The sequence below is a fragment of the Xyrauchen texanus genome, chromosome 20 (genome assembly GCF_025860055.1).
Source record: "Xyrauchen texanus isolate HMW12.3.18 chromosome 20, RBS_HiC_50CHRs, whole genome shotgun sequence".
Lineage (NCBI taxonomy): Eukaryota > Metazoa > Chordata > Actinopteri > Cypriniformes > Catostomidae > Xyrauchen > Xyrauchen texanus.
In genome coordinates this window covers 7,889,597-7,912,912 of record NC_068295.1, presented here as the reverse complement: position 1 = coordinate 7,912,912, position 23,316 = coordinate 7,889,597, and the positions used below count along the sequence as shown (strand labels likewise).

The window sequence follows — 23,316 nt, the reverse complement described above, 5'->3', positions numbered from 1 at the left end:
TTTTAATGACCAAATAACTGAATTTTAAGCGAATACCTGTATATGCTAAAAGTCGTCAACGGCGCATTTGTGTGTCATTCAGTTGATCTCCGTGTGTCAATGAGCTGCAATTCTTTTCTTTTTATTTTTTGTCTTTTTTTATACAAATATATAATATAAAATACTGGCGTTCCAAAACAACAGTGTTAATGTAAACCTGACCAAAACTAAAGCTGACCAAAAATAGAGATATTTTGATATTTAAACATTATTTTTCATGTCAATTATAAGTTTTTAAAGCCTTAAAAGGAAATCAAATATCCCTATTTTATTATCTGATTTATATATTTGAAGTAAAATATGAAGTAAGAAAATTGATAAGACAATTAATCGTCATAGCCCTAAAACAGACAATTAATCATCATAATTCATCAATCATAAATCGCAATTATTTGTTTGACAAGTAATCGTCAGCCAAACTTCAGAATCTTGAGAGCCCTACTTTAATGTCTGTAATATATTAAATGTCTTAAAGTTCCCTGTGAACCGCTTCATTGAAAAACTTAATTGAAACCCATGCCTTAATGTTTTATTTTTTAAGCCCCCTGTGAGCAAGCCAAAGACTGTGGCAATGAACAAAAACTCCAAGATGTTATTTAGTAGAGAGGAAAACCAGACTCAGCAGGGAGAGCCAGTTTAACTTTGGCCAAACAGCATGAACATAATGGCAATTTTAATTAACTATGTGTAAAACAAGTCATGTTTTAATTAGGTAGATTAAGTGATGTAACTTTTTTGTTAGGCAACAATTTAAACTAAAGTCAAGTGTTCGAACTGTAAGATTAAGTTTCTTCGGAGTCCATCCCAAATAGACTGCAGGAGTACAGATAGACGCAGTGTACTTTGCTGTGTACACTTCTTGCTTTTTTATCACCTAGTAGTATCAGCCTTCGTGACACTATCAACCGCGTCTATTGGCAATACAACAAAGCTGAGCCAAGTTCAACTTTTGTAAATGAGCAGTGACATTTTTAAATCATCACAGTTCACAACAACAACATTAAATACATTACAGAAATCCAAATGTTTACATTTGCAGGGCATAATATCGCATTCACATGATCAACGAACATAAGACAAAGTGACAACGTAGCACTGGCCTGAAACTCTCTTACACTGAGACGCCTCAGGCCCTCCTTTTTGTTGAGCCCTGCAAACATCTGAGATAGTACACATAGCACTCTCACTGTGCTCCTAAAATCATACAAAGTAAATCCATAACAATAAACTGCATGAACAGACAAGGATATCAGAAAATGTCAACTATGGACACCCACAAATCTTTTATCCTCAACTGCTAATCTGAGCAGTCTGACAATAGCCACAATTTATTTCCCTCTATTTCCACTCAGCCTCGTGTCATTTCCATGATCGTTTTCACATTTTGATTACGGTTGTCAGTTTGTCTTTGGCAGATGTGCTGGTATTATTCATACATTACCAGATGCACCATTTGGAGAGCTGCATCTGGCTCTGTTAGTAATGATGGTATGTAGAGATGACAGACTGATCTGACTGATGCTGCCACACAATGATACATATACAATTATCTCTGTGACTTTGCTCAGAGAATAAACGCTGGGCTTATATCCCATTTCAAAAACTTCAGGAATAAACCATAAGTGATGGTCCCAGAGCAAAATGTTTTATTTTGCCAAATTGCTAAACCTTTTATTTTTGTAGTAACACAACCCTCTAAGGCCCATTGCTAGTATATTTTTGTTTGTACTCGCAAGACTTATGACGACATGTAGGCATAATGACACTGAAAACTAAAAAGAAATTATACAAAAATCAAGAAGGGGGGATCTACACATTTCTGTAGTATTCATAAATATGACTTCACATAATATCTATTTTAGTATTGTATCTTTTTTTAAACACATTTTACAATAAATCAATTCATATGATGTCATTCAATTTCAATTTTTATAATGATACAAACTGTTGCCTCTATTTTGAAATTTCAAACATATTTTTTAACATAATATTCAAGTTTGGAACCTAATAATGAACACAGAATTACACATATAACAATTATTAAATAATAAAACAATATTATAAAAATTATCATTTAAGAGCTGCTATATCAAAACTACTCTGCAAAATAAATGAATTAATTATTAAATTAATTAAATACAATTTACCAACCCTTTTTTTTTTACTTTATCCCCTTTTCTCCTTAAATTGTCATGCCCATTTTCCAATGTTCACTAGATCATGTTACCCATGTGACTCTATCCTCCCTAACAAACGGGCCAATTTGGTGAAACTACGCAGGCCCCCATTTCAAGTTTTTTCTGAAGTTAAAATATTTCCTAATGTATGATTATGCCTTTAAATATGTATGTATGTATGTACACATTTATTACACTTACTACATTACTACATTTTGTTATATGTTTTTATAAGCACTCGTGCGACACAGAGTTTATATCGATATGTTTAACAAGAGCTAAAATGGTCTCTTTAAAAAAACAGCGGTTGAATGAGCACATCATTCATAAATGAGAGAGAAGTTGCAGTTGTTTTTACCATATCCGTGCAATGTGCTATTAGAATTAATGTTTATTTTTACCTTTTTGATCACCAACTGACAGTAAATAACAGAAAGGATATTTAAAGAGACATGGATTGAAAATGGGGTGCGTGGATCTCGTCTTTGGACACGAAATACACAGAATGATTATTTGCATAATAAATATTGACTTGTTGTATTTACAAATATTTATTGTACAAGTTCTCAAATTCAAATTTACAAGCTCTCGGGTTTTGCAACACTTTTACCTTCCAACGGGCATTCAACAGGATAAGCGTGTTACAGGTCTGTAGCCACGCTGCAAAACGGAGCATGTTGTAAAAACAGTCTGTGCAAAAGTGCATGCTTACAAGACACAACACGCTGTAAAACACGAGGCTGAATCCTGCTTCTTAATCGCCAGCTTCTTATTCAGTTAAAGGATCTCGGTGCTTTGCCACTTACCCACTCAATTACTAGCAATTGAAATCTTAATATTTACTAACCAGTGGCTAATAACAGACATATTTTAGTCACATAGCATGCAAATTATTCACATATGCAATGCAATGTAGAGGGCTGTAACAAGGAATTCATAAATTAAAGAACTGTGTCTTACCCTCAGTGTTTTGAGCCAAGATTTGGGTAAAGATAACAAGCAGGCAAATCGCAGACCTCAGAAAGCCCGATCGCCACCAGCGTCTCCTCATCTTCAGTTACTGGCTATTGCCAACCAACCTACAAAAGACAAAGAGTTTAATTTCAAAGGATAATTAGAATTTGTAACTGTGACAGGGTGGAGGGCGGGGCCGGGTCGTGATTATACACACCCGGTCCCTTATCAGGCTAATTAAGCCTCCGAGAGGGATAAAGGCCGACTGCGGATGGTGATGCGAGAGAGAGAGAGAGAGAGAGAGAGAGAGAGAGAGAGAGAGAGAGAGAGAGAGAGAGAGAGAGAGAGAGAGAGAGAGAGAACATTTACGGGCAGCTGATCGTCGTGTGTTTATGTTTGTGTCTTTTGTTTAAGTTTTTCATTAAAATATTATTTGTCAAGCCGGTTCTCACCTCCTCCTTGCCCATTAATCCCTTGTCAGTTTCTCAACGTCATAGTTTAACAAATTATGCAGTACTAGAGAGTGTTTTTCAAACTCTCTATTTTCAGTGGAGGAAACCGGTGTTCCAGTGTGAATGAGAGATGTAAATGTTGCAAAATCAAATAATTTTCAACCGACAATGTATTACAGTGGACGTGGCCTGAAATAGTTGGGCTGTATCTACCTTATGTTAAAATGTTTTAACCTAATCCAGATTAAAGCACAGAGACTATAAGTAAGAAATTTAAGATATTTGAACTTTAAGTAAGCCATTCCAATTGCAATGTTTACAGCATGAATATATTTTTTTCTGTATGGGAGCACATATTAGCCACATACTGAATAAAACCGTACTTTTTTTGTAAAATATCGTAATTTACTTTAATTAAAAGTCTTTTAATGATTGTATCACATACTAACCCTCTGGAAAATGTATTATCAGATGTGAGTGTAAAAACTAGGCAAAATAAATAGTTTCAAGAAATATTTATGGCCGGTAAATGTTCGCAATTCCCCTGTCATGGTTAGGTGAACCAAAAAATTCATTTTAAACCCTACATGTGAGTTCTGGAAAATGATACTAATTCTAACGTCATTCCTAAAAATGAGGGTTTAATCTACTCTGATTTCTAAACGTTTGATGCACGAGCACAGATAATACTTGATTTTGTACAAATAAGGATACACATGAGATACATTTTTGCATGTCCCGCTGTGCAGCTGCCTTTCTCAGCAGTCGCTGCCTTCATTCTGAGGCTGATGTAAAGTTAAACTTAAAAAACAAGTGTCTTCATTTGATCTGTCACCTGCATTTATGCTCACAGTCACCACTATGTGTCTATGGCAGCCGTAAGCCACTAAAAGACCTGTAAAACCAGACGCTGATGTGCGTCAACAAAGTAATCTAAATACAACATCAGACCGCATCACCGCCACTGACAGATTCTCAATTCCCAAAACAGCTAAAGCAGGTCTCTGGAGTCTGAAGGGTGATAATGATAGCTCCCACCATAACATATCTACAGTGCTCAACATCTGTGAAATATAACAACAATAAAAAAGGTTATTTTTGTAACATTCTGCCACATTTGTCAAAGGCAGTTGAACTGAGAAAACTTGCCAGCCATGAAACTGTATTTTGCATTACTTCATTAAAGGTAGTGTGTGTCATTTCTTTGTCACTAGTGACACCAATCAGAATCTCAAAAGATTCCTCCATCTTCCATTGTTCAAACAGGTCGCTCTGCCCCCAAACTTCATTGGTTGAGTCAATGTTATGTCTGGGCACATCTTACTCACATTTGGCACTTCAAGTGTTCATTTTCAACCTTATCCCTTTTACACAGCAGGCAATTCAAGCTACTTTACCAAACATTTCTGGTGTACTACATTGAGTATTATAGAGTAGTTTACATTTGATAACTGGAGTGGGCCATTGGGAATTATTACAAACAGGGTCAAACTGATGCCCTACGCAGAGTTCCAGGTGGACGGGACGGACGGGACGGGGACGGACGGGACGGGGACAGGGGGTTCGCGTGATATGAGCGTGAAGCGATCATCTGTGTTCCGCAACTGCTTTTGGGTCCTTGACTAATGTATAACGTGCGAGTAAGGGCAGCTGGTGGACTTTCTGGTTCCCTCCTAAGCTAAGATGGTGCCCCCCTAGGAAGTTGGTGCCCTACGCAGACTGCATAGTCTGCTTATAGGGAGCGGCGGTACTGATTACAAACTTAATCATCATGAATCTTATGTGACCAGATTTAAATCCAAATGGCAATTAATTTATACAGAGTCCTAATTAACCCTAAAGTGTAGCTATAAACAGCTTAAATCTTCTGGATTCAGTCAGAATGAATAAAAAGTGCTGTTTGTTTGCCTGTGTGTGTTGAACTTCCATCATTTTCTTTTTTTTCAAACAATGGAGAAGTAGTTTACTGCATTATTTTGTGTTTTGTATGCATAACATGTCTATGGACTTTATTTATCCAGTCTGATCTCATGACTTTGGCAAGAATTTAGCAAAATTGTATTTTGTTTTCCTTACAGGTGCAGCAGTTCCTTCAAGCAGTATTGCTGCAGGATGGAGATCTCCAAATGGGGGCAAAATCTCCAAACGAGGGTGGGGTTACTCCAGAAGGGGGCGTCCCCTCCACTAACGGAAAGGGTTAGGTTAGCATGCAGCTACATCCTTCTAAGTTCTTTAGCAAAATGTGCACTGTGTGGCACTAAACGTCTAGGTTACGTATGTAACCTCCGTACCCCGATGGAGGGAACGAGACGTTGTGTCAGAGAAGCGACACTAGGGGTCTCTCTTGAGCGTGAAAAAAGGCCAATGAGAGTTGGCAACCAGTATGTGCATGTCCCGCCCCCGGACATACGGGTATTTAAGCGGCGCAAATACGGGAGTTCATTCAGGATTTTTCTGAGGAGCCCGAAATGGTCCGGCCACAACAGTGGCTCGGCTCAGCGACGTGGCAGGGGAGACACAACGTCTCGTTCCCTCCATCGGGGAGCGGAGGTTACATACGTAACCTAGACGTTCCCCTTCTGTTGCTCTCTCCACGTTGTGTCAGAGAAGCGACACTAGGGGTCCACTTCTAAAAGTGCCATGCGCTGAGCCGTGTACGTGAACTGCTGATACAGGAGCGAACAGGTATTCTTACGTGCAGGACGACAAACTGTATCAGGCTGCACGTACCCTTCCCCAATGCCCCATTTAAGCCATCAGGATTCCTTATAGTTACCCTGGAGGGGGGAAAAAGGTGCTGGCCGCCAACCTGGGAACGGGCCAAGCCTGGCCGGGCCTCTCTTATCTCTATGTTTCTCGCATAGAGCAACTTAGGCCGGGGCCCTTACACGCATTGAGGGAAGGGGGTCTTAGCCCTTATTCAGGGCAGAGAAGACCCTGCGGAGGCCACGCCTACGCGAGAGGGGAGGCAAGTTTAAGTGGCAAAACCAACAGAGGCCTGACTTAGGGCCTATGTGGAAAAGTTGGTGCGGTGGTGGATCCAGCCTCATAGAGGGGGGAACATACAGCAAGGCAACCGAGGCAGCCGTGACTGCCTAAGGGAAACACGGGAGTCTGCTCGCCAGAGGGGACAGAACTGTGGTGTTACACACAGGGGGAGTCCGAAGGATGCCTTACCTGTGGAGCACCTATACCAGTACAGGGTAGCTTGCGGTACCCGCAGTGGCTTGGGTCGGTGAGTTCCTCCGCTGAACTGCGACCCACGAGGGCTAGGGAGGAATCAACCAGTGTCCCAAACCTGGGATCTCCTGGGAATTAATCTTTTAAATAAAATCACTCTTTTATGAAAAAAACTTGTGAGAGTTCTTTAATCTGCGCTGTCGAAGCGCCTAGGGGCAGGAAGTACACAGCCGTGCAACAGGAGAAAGCCGCTGTTGTGCGCCGTAGAATCCAACAGCATGCAGCAGAGGGATAGCAGGAACTCGGTGTGTACACGCAGCAGTTGCAGACACGACCATCGGCTCCAAAGAAATTTTCTGAATGAACTCCCGTATTTGCGCCGCTTAAATACCCGTATGTCTGGTGGCGGGACATGCAAATACTGGTTGCCAACTCTCATTGGCCTTTTTTCATAGTTCAGAGGTGAATATCAGCGCTCAAGACCCCTAGTGTCGCTTCTCTGACACAACGTGGAGAGAGCGACAGAAGGGGAACGAGAGTTACATAAGGTTGCATCTGGGTAAGGTTTTAAAGGGCACCTATTATGGAATTTTGAAAATTACCTTTCATGTAGTGTGTAACATAGATTTAAGTGAACAAAAACATCCTGCAAAATTTTATATATGAAAGTTCACCGTAAAAAAGTTATTGTCTCTCAAAAGTAGGAGTCGGCTCTGAGTCAATGTAATGAATCGTTTTTCCAATGAGTCATTTTCCTTTTCGTTGTGACGTCAAGACGAAAAATGATCAAATTGTCCGCGCCCACTCATTGCGCGCGCAGACACCAGGGAAAACTTGAAAACATCATGTTGACAACAAGACGCTGTGTTCTGAAGTGCATATCAAAAGCGACCTTTTTTTCACTGCCCTAGGGACGAGCATGTGAAGAATCAGTGGCTAGAGTTTATATTTACAACTATACCACACAAGTATAGCCCGAAACTTGTGCTGTGTTCGCATCATTTTAATGACGATTGCTTTACGAACATGAATGCTTTCAAGTGTGGATTCGCGAGCCGGTTGATACTGAAGGAAGGTTCAGTACCAAGTTTATTTGGATCAGCTTCCTCCTCCGAATCACAACCTGTAGTATTATTAATAATTGTTGCTTTTATGTGTTTTTTAGCATGCTTAATAAGTATTTGTGTGTGTTGTGTAAGTTACGCTCAGCACAGCTTTTAGGTCTCCAATGTCAATTTTTTTGAAATATGTGAAATGTTTGTCGATGTTATTGGAATTGTCATAAAGAATAGAGCAATAACTTGTAGTAATGCAGTGCTTTACCAATATGTTTATGCGTTGGGCTAACGCAAACAATAACTGATTGGGTGTTTACCACCGAACTTTGGGCTATGATCGCTAACATATATCAACTCAAATTCCTTCTCTGATTTAGATTTTTTTAACTTCAAAGCGGTGATGAGCGTTCCGTTTCCGACAATCTCTGCACAGAGAATACCAATCACAACTGACTGGGTCATCTGACCAATCACCGCAGATTAGCGTCACGCAAAGGAGGGGTTTGGAAAAATGAGTTGTTGAACGAATCATTTGGGAGTCGGTGAGCAAATCAGGTAAACATAAATGCATATTATAAGACAACAAAAGTGTTTTTTGTCATTGCATGTATGTAAAACTGTTGTTGGGGACTCCCAAAACAATATTAGGAACATTTTAAATGCCATAATAGGTGCCCTTTAAAAGGACTTTAAAGGGACTTTTAAAGGGCTTTAAAAGAAAAACTTTAAACCTACACCTAATGACAGTCATAAAAAGCTAATGTGACATGAAAAACACAATCGATAAAGAAACCAAGTAATTTTTTGGTTCTCCTACAACACTTTCAGCTTACATGCCGACTCTTACCCCAGTTCAGTGCATTGCAGCAAAAGTTAAATGTACTTAACTTTTAGTCGCATGACAGAGGGTCAATTTGCAAACCCTTGCATTTTCCCTCTGTGTCCTTCTGACGCACCGTACCCATTAAAATCGTTGCATTCGCAGCATTCTCTGATGCAGCGTCAACTCTAGTTGTGTGGGCGCTCTTAGATGGAGCATAGCATATTTTATGTCAGCTACCATTATTTTGCTTCATAAAAGCCTGAATAGTAAAAGGCCATGTTGATAAATAGATACACAGTGCATTATAACTGTATTTTTTGCTGAGTTCAGCGTGCAAAACACAGCACAAATCAGCTGAGAAACTCTACATGCAGCACTGCTTGCATGTGCTGTTTAATTGCAGTTAATATGGGTAGCAAAATTAATGTCCATCACTAACACACTGCAGATGCAAGACTTGTGAAACAGGTCTACTTTGAAAGTTTTTCTATCATAGAAAACACTTCAGATTTAAAACTCCAGACAGAGTAGACACACACACCTAGAAACCACACATTGCCACTATATACACAGACACTCAGAGGCAGGTGGTTTAGCCATGAAGTAGATCTTTCTCTCTTTTTCTCTCTGACAAATTATTCCTTGTGTGCTTTTGGTAGGATTCTTTGCTCCACTAGCTATGTCCTTTAATCAAAGTATAATGCACAGAGTCCTTTCTAAGCCTAATTAACAGTAATGGCATCAGAAGACACATTCTCTGGCTGCTCTCAAGAGGAATCTGTCTGTATATACCCAACTTTCCTCTTTATTCACTAAATACACTTTTTTCTTTTCATCTGTGTATCTGCGAGAGTGACAGGTGGTGCCGGCATATGATGGGGTGATGCTGGTTTCCGAGTTACCAAATGACACTCATAACAGCCAAGAGAAACATAAGAGAGGGTGCACTGAAGCAACTTACAGAGCAATGTGTTTCGCTATATATTTAAAACAGCTTCATTAGGCTAAATTACAAAGGGACTAAATAATATAATTTTGACATTTTACGACCAGATTGAAACCTGCAGCAATTCCTACAGGTGGAATAGCATGTGTGGTGTATGTTTAAGCAGCCTTTATATCATCAATGTGCTGCATTGATGCATGAGTCTGGTTTCTCCCAATGTTATTTTTCTCCCATTAACCAACATCTTATGGAGTTTTGTGTTCCTTGCCACAGTCACCTTCAGCATGCTCACTGGGGTTATTAATACAATTATTATTTAATTACTTATTTTTAAACACAATTCACAATCGTATTTTATCTAATTACATAATGATGACTCATCGACATTATAGACATTACAGTTTTATCGTCTGTTAATGCCTGATCTTCTGTAAAGCTGCTTTGAAACGATGTGTGTTGTGAAAGGCGCTATACAAATAAAATATACTTGACTTGACTTGACTGCATGTAATGGTCCATTATTCCATCATATAAAACACTCTTCAAATTCTATGCTTGTTTTTCTTAAGACGAGCACAGATGGCTGGGCAGGGTTTTATTATCGGGGGTCAATGCATCGTCTACCGTAACATTTGATATCAAAGCTGCAGTATTTCAGGAAAGATCCAAAGACCTCTGAACAAGCTGCCTCCTGCTGTCAAAATCACCCAGCAGACGTGAAGTTTCTAAACACCAACCCCTACAGCAAAAGCTTAAATCCACACTGTTATCTCTCAAACAACAGCTCTTATACACCCAAGTTTCCTCTGATCTGTCTCGTTATCAAAACACACCACCAACACCAGAATGTTGATGTGGTGATTCAATTAGCATTCATTAAGCCCAAAGAGAAAGAGCATTTTTTTTCTATTGGGATTTAGGAACATTTACAATATGCTAACATGTTGTTATGTCTTACCAAACATTGACTAACTTAAACTACCTAATGAACGGTAGAGGTCTGCTCCTCGATCCGACCCTACAAACTAGCTTTTCTGTTTTGTGCCATGTTCGAGTCAGTTTTCATGTATAAATTTGTGTTTGAACAAAGTTTGGGTTTGAGAGAGTTGAAGACAATTCAAATTAATTTGTAAAATAATATTTTATTGTCTGCAGGGACTGAAAACTTTCCAAGGAAAGAAAACTAAAACCAAAAGCAATGGCATTTGTTTCATAACGTAACCGAAAACGGAAACAAAGACCCTTTCAATTGTTCCGGAGTGAAAACATAATTTTTAATTTTTTTTTAAATTAAATGTTGGTAGCCAGTTAATAGCTGTTTAATTACTTTCTGATAAACCATAGTCTAAATGGTTTATTACTGTAATTTTCCGGATTTACACCACTTTCTGTTGCCCAAAAAATTTGGTTTCTCTCTTTTTAGTTGAACATGATAAGCATGTGCTATTATTCTGAAGGAAACTACTGCATCACACATTTCTTTGCCTTAATGCACATTGTGGATGTAGCATTCTGTGACATGCTGAAGTCCTTTTAGAAAACGATATATAATTACTACAGTACGTATACATACACGGTTAATCCAGCTACAAGAAAAATTTGTTCAGTTGTTTCCAATTATTCACTGAAATATTGTTAGATATTATGCATTGATAGAGATGTGATGCTGCAGGGTTCTGACCAAGAAGCAGATCTGTAATTAAAACAAATAATTAAAATTTAATATTTAAATAGTTATTACATGTTTAATATAAAATAATTCAGCCTGCATATAATTATGTTTAATTCAAACACTCTCAAGCAGATTGAGCATGCATGCAGGAAAGAGAGAGTTTGGCTATGAATTGACTTTAGATGGCCAGATGTATTTTTTAAATATTTTTAATATTTTTGGGGATATATTTACTATTAAGTATACAGTTATTGAAAAGGTGTTGTTTTATATAGGCAATTGTATGGCCTGCTTGTTATCATTTCTATGCTGATAATTCCCCACATGAGGAAAAAATAAAATTGTATTGCTTATTATTACCTATTTTGGGTGAGGCAAGTCCCTTATTTTGTGCATGTTTTTTCAGACCTGGGGCCTCATGTATAAATCTCTGCATAGATTTCATCCTAAAAGTGTGCATATGCACAAAAGTCAGATTTAGCATATAAACAGCACAAAAGTATGCACGCATCACCTACCTCCTCCTCCACATGACGTGTGACCTGACCAAATAGCTTACGTCATCCGTGCGTGCGTCACAGAGATGTACGAAAGCGAACATTTGTAGTTAAAAATATATAAGTATTGTTTTGTTTCTAAAAAAAAATCAATTGTTTGGGTTCAGAAGAACTTTATTTGTGGACTGGGGTCATGTGGATTATTTTGATGCATCCTAAATATGCATTTTGGACCTTCAAAAAATGGAGTACATTCACATGCGTTGTTTGAAGGATGAGGCTAGAAATGAAATCCTAAAAATCTTAAATTCTGTTTTGATGAAGAAAAAAACTGATACATCTCAGATGGCCTGTGGGTGAATAAATTATAAGTAAATTTTCATTTTTGGGTGAACTATTTCTTTAAATACCAGCTAACAGAAGATTGTTCATACATGCATGTGATTTATTCCCCACCCCGTCTCCTCCCCGAAATAGCCATATATGGAGTGTACAATGCCTGTTTTTACTATGCGGAACGTCCTTTACATACAATTACCATATGCATATTGGTATACAGACACGTGACTACCAGATTTAACGGGAGTCGAACACGAAACTATGAACAAGGAAGATAATACAGATTGTTAATGGCCTCAAGTGCCCATAAGTATACTGGTGCAAATATCGTTTCATAATCTTTGTCTTGTTTTAGTAAAATATCTAGACATTTTTTAAACAAGATCTGTTAACCCGAGAAATATAAATTTTTTAAGATATTAACTTGCTTTCAGAGAATACATCTTATTCCTGGACAACTGTTTTTATTGTTGCAAGCATAAATCTATGGAATATTTAAGGGTGCTGTATAATAAGTTAAATATTTAATACTGGAAACACAACAAAGATTATAACATGATGTGTGCAGTGTTAAACTATTTTATGACATCATTGGATTACTAAATTTTTTGTATTTGAATGGCTGCACATCCACTACCAATATTTGCTTGTTACAGCCTTTTCAGTTAGTTACTGTATATAAAATTAATATAGCCTAATATTAGCTGGATAATGATAATTTTGATTCAAGGGCTTAACTGCTTACTATTTTATTCTAAATGCTGTGTATTTAATGAAAAGCAGTTTATAATCTGTCTGTTCAGTTCATTACTTATCCATCTGGAGTTGCTGATTCACACACAGCAGTAAGAGTGCTTTCGCAAGGGGTACAGCTTGCATGGAGGTCTGCACATTTTCACATCAAGTTTACTTTTTATAAATCCCATTGTGAGTTCAGAATAAGTTTGCTGTTCCCACACAGTCTGCTTTATTATGGAAATGATGGTTTTACTACAGTGATTTATACATTAATCATATTTCTATTGTATTTGTAGTAAACCTACAGTAACCAAAAGTTTTTACTAGATTAACCATATTTTAACCATGATATTTGGAGCAAAAAACAAACAAAACTTTGGTAAACATAAATAAATAAATAAAATAATTCTGAACTAAGGTTGTTGTACTAAAACCATGAAATACTAAAAATTTGTATTAGAGATATATAAAGCTTTTGCGAGGGAACTAATTGTAAGATAAAGCTGATTTGGTGATTATGATGGATGCCTGTTTTTCTGCTCTTCCTCTTATTAGTCTTTACAACTCAAACATAATTTTGTTAATGTGTTAAATAGCATTTAAATGTAATCATGTTATGATTAATGCACAAGTTATCATGTAAACTTTGACAGGCCTAGTTTTAAAGTAAAACATATTAATTTTCCATTGAACTCATGGGACACCCACATTACCTGAGCAGCCCAAACTTTGGGGAAACATTGGTCTATTTATTTTTCTTTGTTGTTCATTGCATTTTGAGTAATTTATTTGTATGTATTTTTTTCTAGATAACCTGCCATGCAGTGGAAATGTAAGTTCTGCATTTACGCGTAATTTAAGTGAAAGTTCTTCAGTGAAAATAATTATGTCTGTTGATCATTCACAATAGACAACGTCTCGGGTTACTTAACTGTAACCCCTGTTCCCTGATAAAAGCGGAACAAGATGCTGCACTGATTTAGCATTTGGGAACAACTTTAGGTGTGACTAGCTGTGAATATGTGCGCAAAACGTCAATGAAATTGACCAGAATTTATAGCCTCTGCTGGTGACATCATTGGATGCATCTGTGGCAGGGCTAAAAATAGATGCATCACAGTTGCATCGTCAGGTATTTCGTCTGAAGAGCAGTCCTGGGGCATTCCAGTGCGGCAATGAAGTGCAGCATCTCGTTCCGCTTTTATCAGGGAACAGGGGTTACAGTTAAGTAACCCAAGACGTTCCATGTCAAAAAGCTACACTTTGATGCTGCGCTGATTTAGCGCTTTGGGAATGAGAATGCCCACACCACCACACTGTGGATGTCTGGACCCCTTACGGTTATGTAGTTGTGCTCACAAGAGCGCGAGAGGTCTCAGACATGAGCTTGTGATGTTGACTCAAGGATATAAGAGCCCGGATTGGCATGAACATCCAAACTATAAAATCTTATGAATGTGTGCGGAGAGGACCATCCATGCTGCAGAGGGACACCTCTAGCCAAGGCTTTAGATGAGGCGACCCCTCTGGTAGAGTGAGCCCTGATACCTACTGGCAAAGCTTGATTCGCGCCTCGTAGGCCAGGACAATAGCGTCCCTCACCCAATGCGACATATTCTGCTTTGTGGCGGCCGCCGCCCCTGTTGCGGCCCCCATGGCAAACTAATAGTTGCCCTGACTTAAGCCACTGGCTAGTGTGGTGGACATAAGTCTGAAGGGCACAGACTGGACAAAGTCTGTGAAGTCTTTCCTGCTCCGGCGTTGTAAACGGCGGAGTACACTCGAAAAAGGAACCTTAGGCAGGTAGTGAGGATGAGGGTGCAAAATTGCTTTAGCTATTCCTGGGGCAAAATCTAAGCAGGCTGGCAAGACAGAGAGAGCCTGTATATCTCCAATTCTTTTTAGAGAAGTAATTGTCATAAGAAAAACCATCTTGAGAGTCTCTGACTCTCTGACTTGAGAGTCTCTGACCAGCCCCTCAAGGACTATTGCTAAGTCCCATGAAGGGATCCTGGTCCTAGCAGGAGGTCTCAATCGCATGGCTCCACGAATGAAGCGAGCGAGCAGAAGATGTCTCCCCAACGGCACCCCGTCAATCAAGGCGTGGCAAGCCAATACAGCGGCCATGTAAACCCTGAGAGTAGTGGGGCATATGTCTGCTGACAATCTTTCCTGCAGAAAGTCCAGAACTGAAGCAATCTGGCAGTTAACTGGATCAGCATTATGTGCACTGCACCATCTCTCAAAGACACTCCATTTATTGGCGTAACTTCTTCTAGTAGAGGGAGCCCTAGCACTTAGAATGGTCTCAATAACATCAGGTGAAAACCCAGAGTCCTTCAGGGGCCAAACATGAAGGTTCCACAGCTTGGGCCGGGGATGAAATATTGTCCCCTGCACCTGGGACAAAAGGTCCCTTCTGTACGGAATCGCCCAAGGCACTCCCCCTGATTGCGGATTGATATAGCATTCCCTTCTTTTTTTCTTTTTTTTTGGCCACCAGACAGAAATCTGTCTTCTAGTTTGGAGCGTTTGTGGTCTCTTGTTCGTGTGGCCAGTCTAACTATAGTCTGGCCACAGCCCGAGTAACCACCTCGAGTAATTCCTCAGCCGCTTTATTATTGTGCGTGGAATGTTCAGAGTCCCCCTCGTGAGCCAAAGAGGCGCCGAAGAAACCGTGCTTCAGGCTTACGAGAAGGATCAGCCCGGTCCCTTATCAGGCTAATTAAGTGATAAGAGGGATAAAGGCCGATTGCGGACGGTGGAGCGGGAGAGAGAGATCGCTTACGGACCTGTCGTTTACGGACACGCCCTCCACCCTGTCACAACTGTAAAGAAAAAGGTTTCGGCGCACTGCCTAACAATTCTAACTCCTAACAGAGGAAAGTAGAAAGTTCTGACAGTCAAGAAGCACAAAACACACAGAATGATCTGAAGACAAACGATCTGACGATGCACCTGTGACGTATCTATTTATAGCCCTGCGACAGGTGCATCCAATGATGTCACCAGCAGAGGCTATAAATTCTGGTCAATTTCATTGACGTGTTGCACACATATTCACAGCTGCGCTAAATCAACGCAACATCAAAGTGTAGCTTTATGACACTTGTTTTTTTGCTGCAGTGCTATACAAAGCCAGTTCTAGTGTGAATGAAATTCTCTCATTGACGTATGACAAAACAATTATTTTATCATTTAATTAAAAGGACTTAAATTACAGGTCGTTCCACACCAAAACCTATTGAAAGCCGTCTGAAGACATTGAATGTAAAATTCCCAGTTATGTTTTATTTATGACTCAACTTAACCTTTCTCCGAAAATTCCTTAGGAAGAAAAAACAAGAACAAAATTGAGAAACTTGATTTTATACAGTAAGTGAATAGTAAGAAGATACATAATGTGGATAGTATGAAATCTTGGACATTGGATTGCAGCAAATGTGAACACAGAGACATTGTTGAGCTCTCCTTTGAAACTATAGAGGACACACATATGAGACTACTGTATTTTTTTCTCAGCAGACAAATCTGAGAAGCAGGAGACTCCATTTGAGCCTAAAGAAATCTTATTTGTGATGTTTCATTCCTTTGTGCTGTAATGTGACTAATTTGGTAGATTTCAGAGTCCTGCTCTTGCTTTCTCCATCTGTTAATCTAATAAACTATGTTAAAACAATTAGTGTCAGTTTCTTTCTTACCTCGCTTTTTTGCTTGCGAGAAGGGTAATGGTTTAAAGTGATAGACATCACTATGCTTCAGCAAAGCAATCTGAGGTGAGAAGGCCACAGATGCAAACTGTAATTTCAACCTGCCTTAATAGCACCCACTCTTTCCTCTGTCACAGGCAAATAAGAACTCAGTGAAAATTGCTGACATCTCGAGCTAAACCCTATTACAGTCAATGCTCGACTGCCATTTATTCAGAAACGATCTGTCAAGCTAAACCTCATCAAAGACACTTTGATGCTATGCCATGCTAGGACACTGTTTTGCATCACTAAATAATTTAGAATGACTAAATTTCACTGACAAGCCATTTATTCACCCTACATGCTTTCGAAAGCCACACAAAAAATGGCCCTTTGACAGTTAACTGATCACCAATGGGCCATACAGTAAGTCACTTGTCATAAACACCAAACACCTACAAGATGTTACTGAAACTTTACAGTAAATGTAATATAAAACGCTGTGCTTCTTCCTGCTTTAAAGTTCACCCAAAAATGGAAATTCTGTAATTATTTACTGATGTTGCTAGTCAACACTGGAATTACTAGTCGGTTAATATTACACATTAATCTGATCGTAATTTGTACACACTTATGTTTGGCTTCATATTTTTACAAAGGCTGCGCTTAAATTTTATCATATTAAAGTTACATATTTGTCATGAGGAGGAGGGTGGGGCTGGGCCGTGACTATGCACGCCTGGCCCCCAATGGGGCTAATCAGCCGAGGAGAGAGATATGTGCAGAGGGATGCAGCAGTTCGAGAGAGAGCCACACGCAGCTGCCGTGTGTGCAATTATGTTTTGTGTCTTTTTGTAAAAGTTTAAATTAAAATATTACTTTGACTGTTCAGCCAGTTCCCGCCTCCTCCTTGCCAATTTTAACCTTGTTACAATATTTTAAATAGAATTAATAATACAAGAATGAGGATATCTGGAGCAGATACAAAGTTTAATTTCACCGTGTTCTGGCGGCCGATAGGGAGCACCTCCTCCCCTCGCGGATGTCAGCCATTCCTCCACATCCAGGCAGTGGAGCCGGCGGACAGCAGCAGCTGTTCCTTTGGGCAGACGGCAGTGGCGAGGACTCCACGACAGCGCATCCCTCCTCCCTTCGGCACCAATGTAACAAGATTAAAAATGGGAAAAGAGGAGGCGGGAACAGGCTGAACGTTCAAAATAATATTTATTGAAAAAAAGACACACAACACAAATACACACACGGCACCTACGTGTGGCTCTCTCTCTCTCGAACTGCCGCATCCAGCTGCACTAATCCCCCTCCTCTGCTGATTACCCCGATTGGGGGCCAGGCGTGTGTAATCACGATCCTTCAAGTGTGTAAGTAATCACGGTCCTTCAAGTGTGTAAGCACTTGAAGGACCTTGTGTGTACCCTCTAAACAGTGTAGAAAAATAAATCACGGCTGGGGTCAAATCAAGTGGCAGATGTTTGACAGGTAATTTTCATTTAAGATCACGTGAACAGAAAACAATGTTGCAAATTTCAAATAGGGATGCACCAATACTAAAGCTTTTAAATGGAATGGGTATCGGTCCAATGAGCCTGATCCAAATCCGATACTGTGTTAGTCATGTTTGTTATTGTCAAGCTCCACAAATGACATAAAAGAACCATAAAAACACCATTAAAGCAGTTCATATGACTCGTGCATTTTATTCAAAGGCACGTGCGATAGCTCTGTGAATCACAAAAGGCTGTGTTTAATAAGTAAATACATAGTTTGCGCAGTGCGTTAGTGAATGGTGTTGCTCTGTTGACACAAACTCACACACAGGCTGGTGATGCACTTGCGGTTATTTTTAGCATTCACAATGGTGCGCAATATTTGAGGGCTACTCAAGAACAGCATCTCAGATGTAGATACTCAATATTTCGGTTCACTTATAATATGCATTTAGAATGGCACCGGAGGAGCATTTTATGAGAATTTGAATAAGAACAAATTAAACTACTGTGAACTTGCCTACAAATAGACACATATACAGGACTTCCTGGAGAGTTTAGAATGTCAAAATAAAAGTGTGAGGGTTTAAAAAGTGCACGATTTAAATATATTACTGTTATATTTTAAATTTAAATTAAAAGTCAATAATAATAATAATATTAATAACAATTTATTATTATTATTATTATTATTATTGTCATCATTAGTATTTGTTTACAATTTATAACAATATTTAAGTTGAATGGGTTCCAAAAAAGAACTGTGTGAATGAAAAGTGGACTGATGTCTTGCAACTAAATTGAAAAAAAAAAAGATCTGAGGCCAGATTAAACATTTTTGGGGGAAAAAATTTAATAAAAAAAACTGGTTTCTTTTCTACTGAAGACTTGATGATTGGAATTACTGTTAATTTTTGCTGCTACATTATCCAGTATGCTAGTTAATAATAAAACGTTTCTTAATAAGCTATACATTTATATTGAAATAATGTGTAGAGGTTTGTGTTTCTTTACATATTAAAGAGTACTCCCAATTAGTTCCACACAATAATGTAAAGATATTCTAAACTGATTATGCAAAAAAACACAACAACACTGGTATCAGCTTGGGATGGGTATTGGCCGAAAATGAGATTTCCTATATCGGAAGAGAAAAAGTGGTATCGGTGCATCCCTAATGTCAAAATAACACGTTTTGCCTCGATATGGCTCGTTTTTTGTTTATTTATTTTTTTGGTTCATGATATATCAAAATTCGATATATCGTCCCACCTCTAATAAAGAATCTTCAAAAATGTCTCCTTCTGTGGGCCTGTGTAGCTCAGTGGTAAAAGACGCAGGGTACCACCCCTGGAGTTCGCAAGTTTGAATCCCAGGGCGTGCTGAGTGACTCCAGCCAGATCTCCTAAGCAGCCAAATTGGCCCGGTTGCTAGGGAGGGTAGAGTCACATGGGGTAACCTCCTCATGGTTGCTATAATGTGGTTCGTTCTCGGTGGGGCACGTGGTGAGTTGAGCATGGATGGCGTGAAGCCTCCTCACGTGCTATGTCTCCGTGGCAACGCGATCAACAAGACACGTGATAAGATGTGAGGTTTGACGTCTCAGACACGGAGCCAGCTGGGATTCATCCTCTGCCACCTGGATTGAAGCGAATCACTAAGCGACCATGAGGATTTAAAAGCACATTGGGAATTGGGCATGCCAAATTGGGAGAAAAAGGGAAAAAAGTAATTCTCTTTTTGTGTCCCACAGAAAAATAACAGCAATATATATTTTGGAATGACATACTGGTGAGAAAATAATTTAATTTTTAGGTGAACTATTCATTTAACATCTCTCTCTCACTCTATTTCACTCTAATCTTCTATCTCAGTATCACCTGAGTGCTAAGTTGAACCAGAAAGAGTGAATGCTGCCAAAGACAGCAGAGAAATTCATTACCTAGTGTGAGATGTAATCAGGGAGCATCAGGGGTCCACACACTAATGACTCCACTGATTAACCCATGTCAACCATCCAGACATTCTCTACAGCAACATTGATGCCAATCATCCACAGAGATAGAGTAATGTATTTGCATCTCACCTTACCTAAATAAGTAGCCACCCCCACCCCCATTGGTCCACTAGCTAGACCAGCACAAACCAGTATAAACTAGCCTAGACCAGCATGCAATTACGTTAATATTTTTTGAGAATTCACAGTAGAGTGTTTGTTACTTCACCATTTGAGAACTGTATCCAGCAATTTGAAATCAATACTACAACATCAAACAAGCAAGGGGAAAATATCACACAGGAAAGAACAATGCATGCTGTAATAAAAGTATAGGTTATAGAAAACAATGAGAGTGAGAGTGAATGACAGAGTGATGAAGTTTGAGGCCTAGGGACAGCATACAGGTCTGAAAACCACTTCAGAGAGCGTAAGAACAGACCGGAGGTCAAAGCATCTCATTCAGACTCCATCAAAATTGACAACACATCAAGCCACACATCAATGAGTGTTGGTATTTGTGTATTTTAAGGGTTGTATGAACCACAGACATTTGTTGGCTGTTGAGGTGAGCCACTATTTTCTGAGCTTGAAATCTGAAACGTGTTACAACTGACTAAATAAAGAACCTTTTTACATTAAAATGTCAGCTATGTTTGGCCATTCTTTAATATTTCACTGCAATTACAATGCAGTACATTACAACTACTGCCTGTGCCAACCATTTAGAAAACAATTTAATATAACGTAAAAAATATGAAATATCTAAACTTAATGTGCAAAAACATAAAAAAATATTTTTTACATTTTGTAAAAATATACATATACACACAGTAATTAGTTTGTGGAAAGGGATGTACAAGCATTAAAAACCATATCAGAAATGCACCATGTACTGTATAACCTACTGTTATTGCACTTACTGTAACATTCAAAGACTTTAAAGTCTTCTAAAGCAACATTTTGGTGCATAAAAATGCACTATTTTTAAAGATAAAGAAACAATCTGATTGTCTGTTAAAGAGACTAAAGGGGAAAATTACAAATTATCAAACAAATAATACTGACAAGAGCTAGCAACAACTTTAGGTGGTTTTCACACTGGGTGCGTTTGCTGTGGTTTGGTACCATCGTCCGCTCCCTGGTCCGCTAAAAATCTTTGATATTACCAGTTTTTCATGCAAACCATGCTCTGTTTCTGACTATACTACCAGTGTGAAAGCCCTCTTAATCATGCAGAACATACAGAATGAGAGAAACATACTAAAAACTATTATTACTTGAAAGTGATCAAATCAGATAAGACAGTGTAACCATTTTCTGGCAGGTCTACAATGGTTGCTATAGTAATGTAGGTGTCTCCCAGATGCCAAGTGACTTTCTTTTACTACTGGAAGCAGAAAGCTTTTGGCAGAATGGAGACAGCAGACAGAAAATTGTAAATCTGCTTATCTACACATTGGCATTTCACCACTGAACTTAACTCATGCTCTAGTAGAGTTAGAGTCTCTGGCTCTTCGGAGAAAACCTCTCGCTCACAAGAGAGTGAAAAAATGGTCTCCAAAAAAAAGAAAATGCTAAAAAAAAAAAAACCTGCCAGTGGTGCAATCTGTCTTTTTTTATTTTTATTTACTTATAGCGGTTTGTGTCCAGTTATAATATTAACTCAAACCAGTCCCATCCTAAAGATTAGAGCACTTCACCTCCACAGAGGTTTTAACTTTCTCAACAACTTACAAAGTCCTACAGCGAATTGTCGCCCGAATGGGCAATACTGGCAAAAGTTGAATCAGAATCAGAATGAGCTTTATTGCCAAGTGTGCTCATGTACACAAGGAATATTTCTGGTGATAGGAGAAACAAACAAGTGCACACAGAACATTACAGTGAGACACAGAATATAAATCTGCTATCATATCCACTGTTTTGAGTGTGTTCAGCTCAAAGTTGTTCTGACCACACCAGACAGCCAGCTGTTCAACCTCTCATCTGTATGCTGACTCGTCAACGTTGCAGATGAGGCCAATGACTGCGTGTCATCTGCAAACTTCAGGAGCTTGACAGAGGCGTCCTTTGCAGTGCAGTCATTCGTGTACAAGGAGAAGAGCAGTGGAGAGAGAACGCGTCCCTGAGGAGCATCAGTGCTAATAGGGAGGGTCCCAGATGTGATTTTTCCCAGTCTCACTAGCTGCTGCCTATCTGTCAGAAAGCTGTTAATCTACCGACAGATTGTGGTTGGCACAGAAACCTGGGTCAGTTTGGTTGAGAGAAGATCAGGCATGATGGTATTGATGGCTGAACTGAAGTCCACAAATAGTTTCCTTGCATAAATCCCAGGTCTGTCGAGGTGTTACAGGATGCAGTCCCATGCAGTCCCATGTTGAAAGTATCATCAACAAACAAGTTTGCTTGGTAAGCAAACTGAAGGGGGTCTAGCAGGGGTCCAGTGATGTCCTTTAGGTAGGCAGGTATGTCTGCACTGTCCAACTGGTCCCCATCTTCACACAGATCTTCAATAGATCACTGGAGTAGTGTGAAGTTCCCTGCTGCTTCAAATGGTCCACCATCATTCCGGTCTACAGAAAAACCCAAATCACAGGACTACATGACCACAGACATGAGGGCGACAGGTCTGTAGTCATTAAGTCCTGTGATTCAGTTTTTTTGTTTCATTTGAAGCAGCAGGGAACTTTACACTGCTCCAGTGATCTATTGAAGATCTGTGTGAAGATGGGGGCCAGTTGGACAGCGCAGACTTTCAGACAGGCAGGTGAGAAACCGTCTGGGCCTGAAGCTTTCCTTGTCTTTTGCTTCCATAAGACCCGGTACACATCCTCCTCACAGACCATAAGTGCAAGTTGAGTAGCAGGAGGGGGGTTCCAGGAGGTGTTGGTGTGTGTGTAAAGTGAATATGAGAGTGGGGGAAGGGTGTGATACTGGGCTTTTCAAATCTGCAGTAAAACAAATTCAGTTCATCAGCCATTTATTGATTCTATAAAGAGCAAGGGTGAGGTGTCTTATATTTGGTAATGCTTTACAGTTCTTTCCACACAGATGCAGGATTGCTGGCGGAAAACTGGTTTAGTAGCCTGTGTAATTTCCATCTCTAGCATGCTCGAGGTAGCGGGGGTGGTGTGCCATTCCGAACTTAGCATAAATCTTCCTATTCTTCAAACTCAGTCTCGTGTAAGTTTTGTACGCTGGTTTTACATAAATGATGGCAGCTTCAGAGCAGCTTTAAACTGTCA

General features: G+C 39.3%; 1 protein-coding gene across 1 annotated transcript in view; it reads right to left on the bottom strand.

Moving 5' to 3' along the window:
* Positions 1–23,316, bottom strand: part of pcdh15a (protocadherin-related 15a) — a 250,136-nt gene that overhangs the window by 214,247 nt on the left and 12,573 nt on the right. The window contains exon 2 of the mRNA XM_052150614.1: positions 3,177–3,295. Within this exon, the coding sequence (XP_052006574.1) occupies positions 3,177–3,267 (91 nt within the window). The 5' untranslated portion in view covers positions 3,268–3,295. The remainder of the gene's footprint in view (positions 1–3,176; positions 3,296–23,316) is intronic.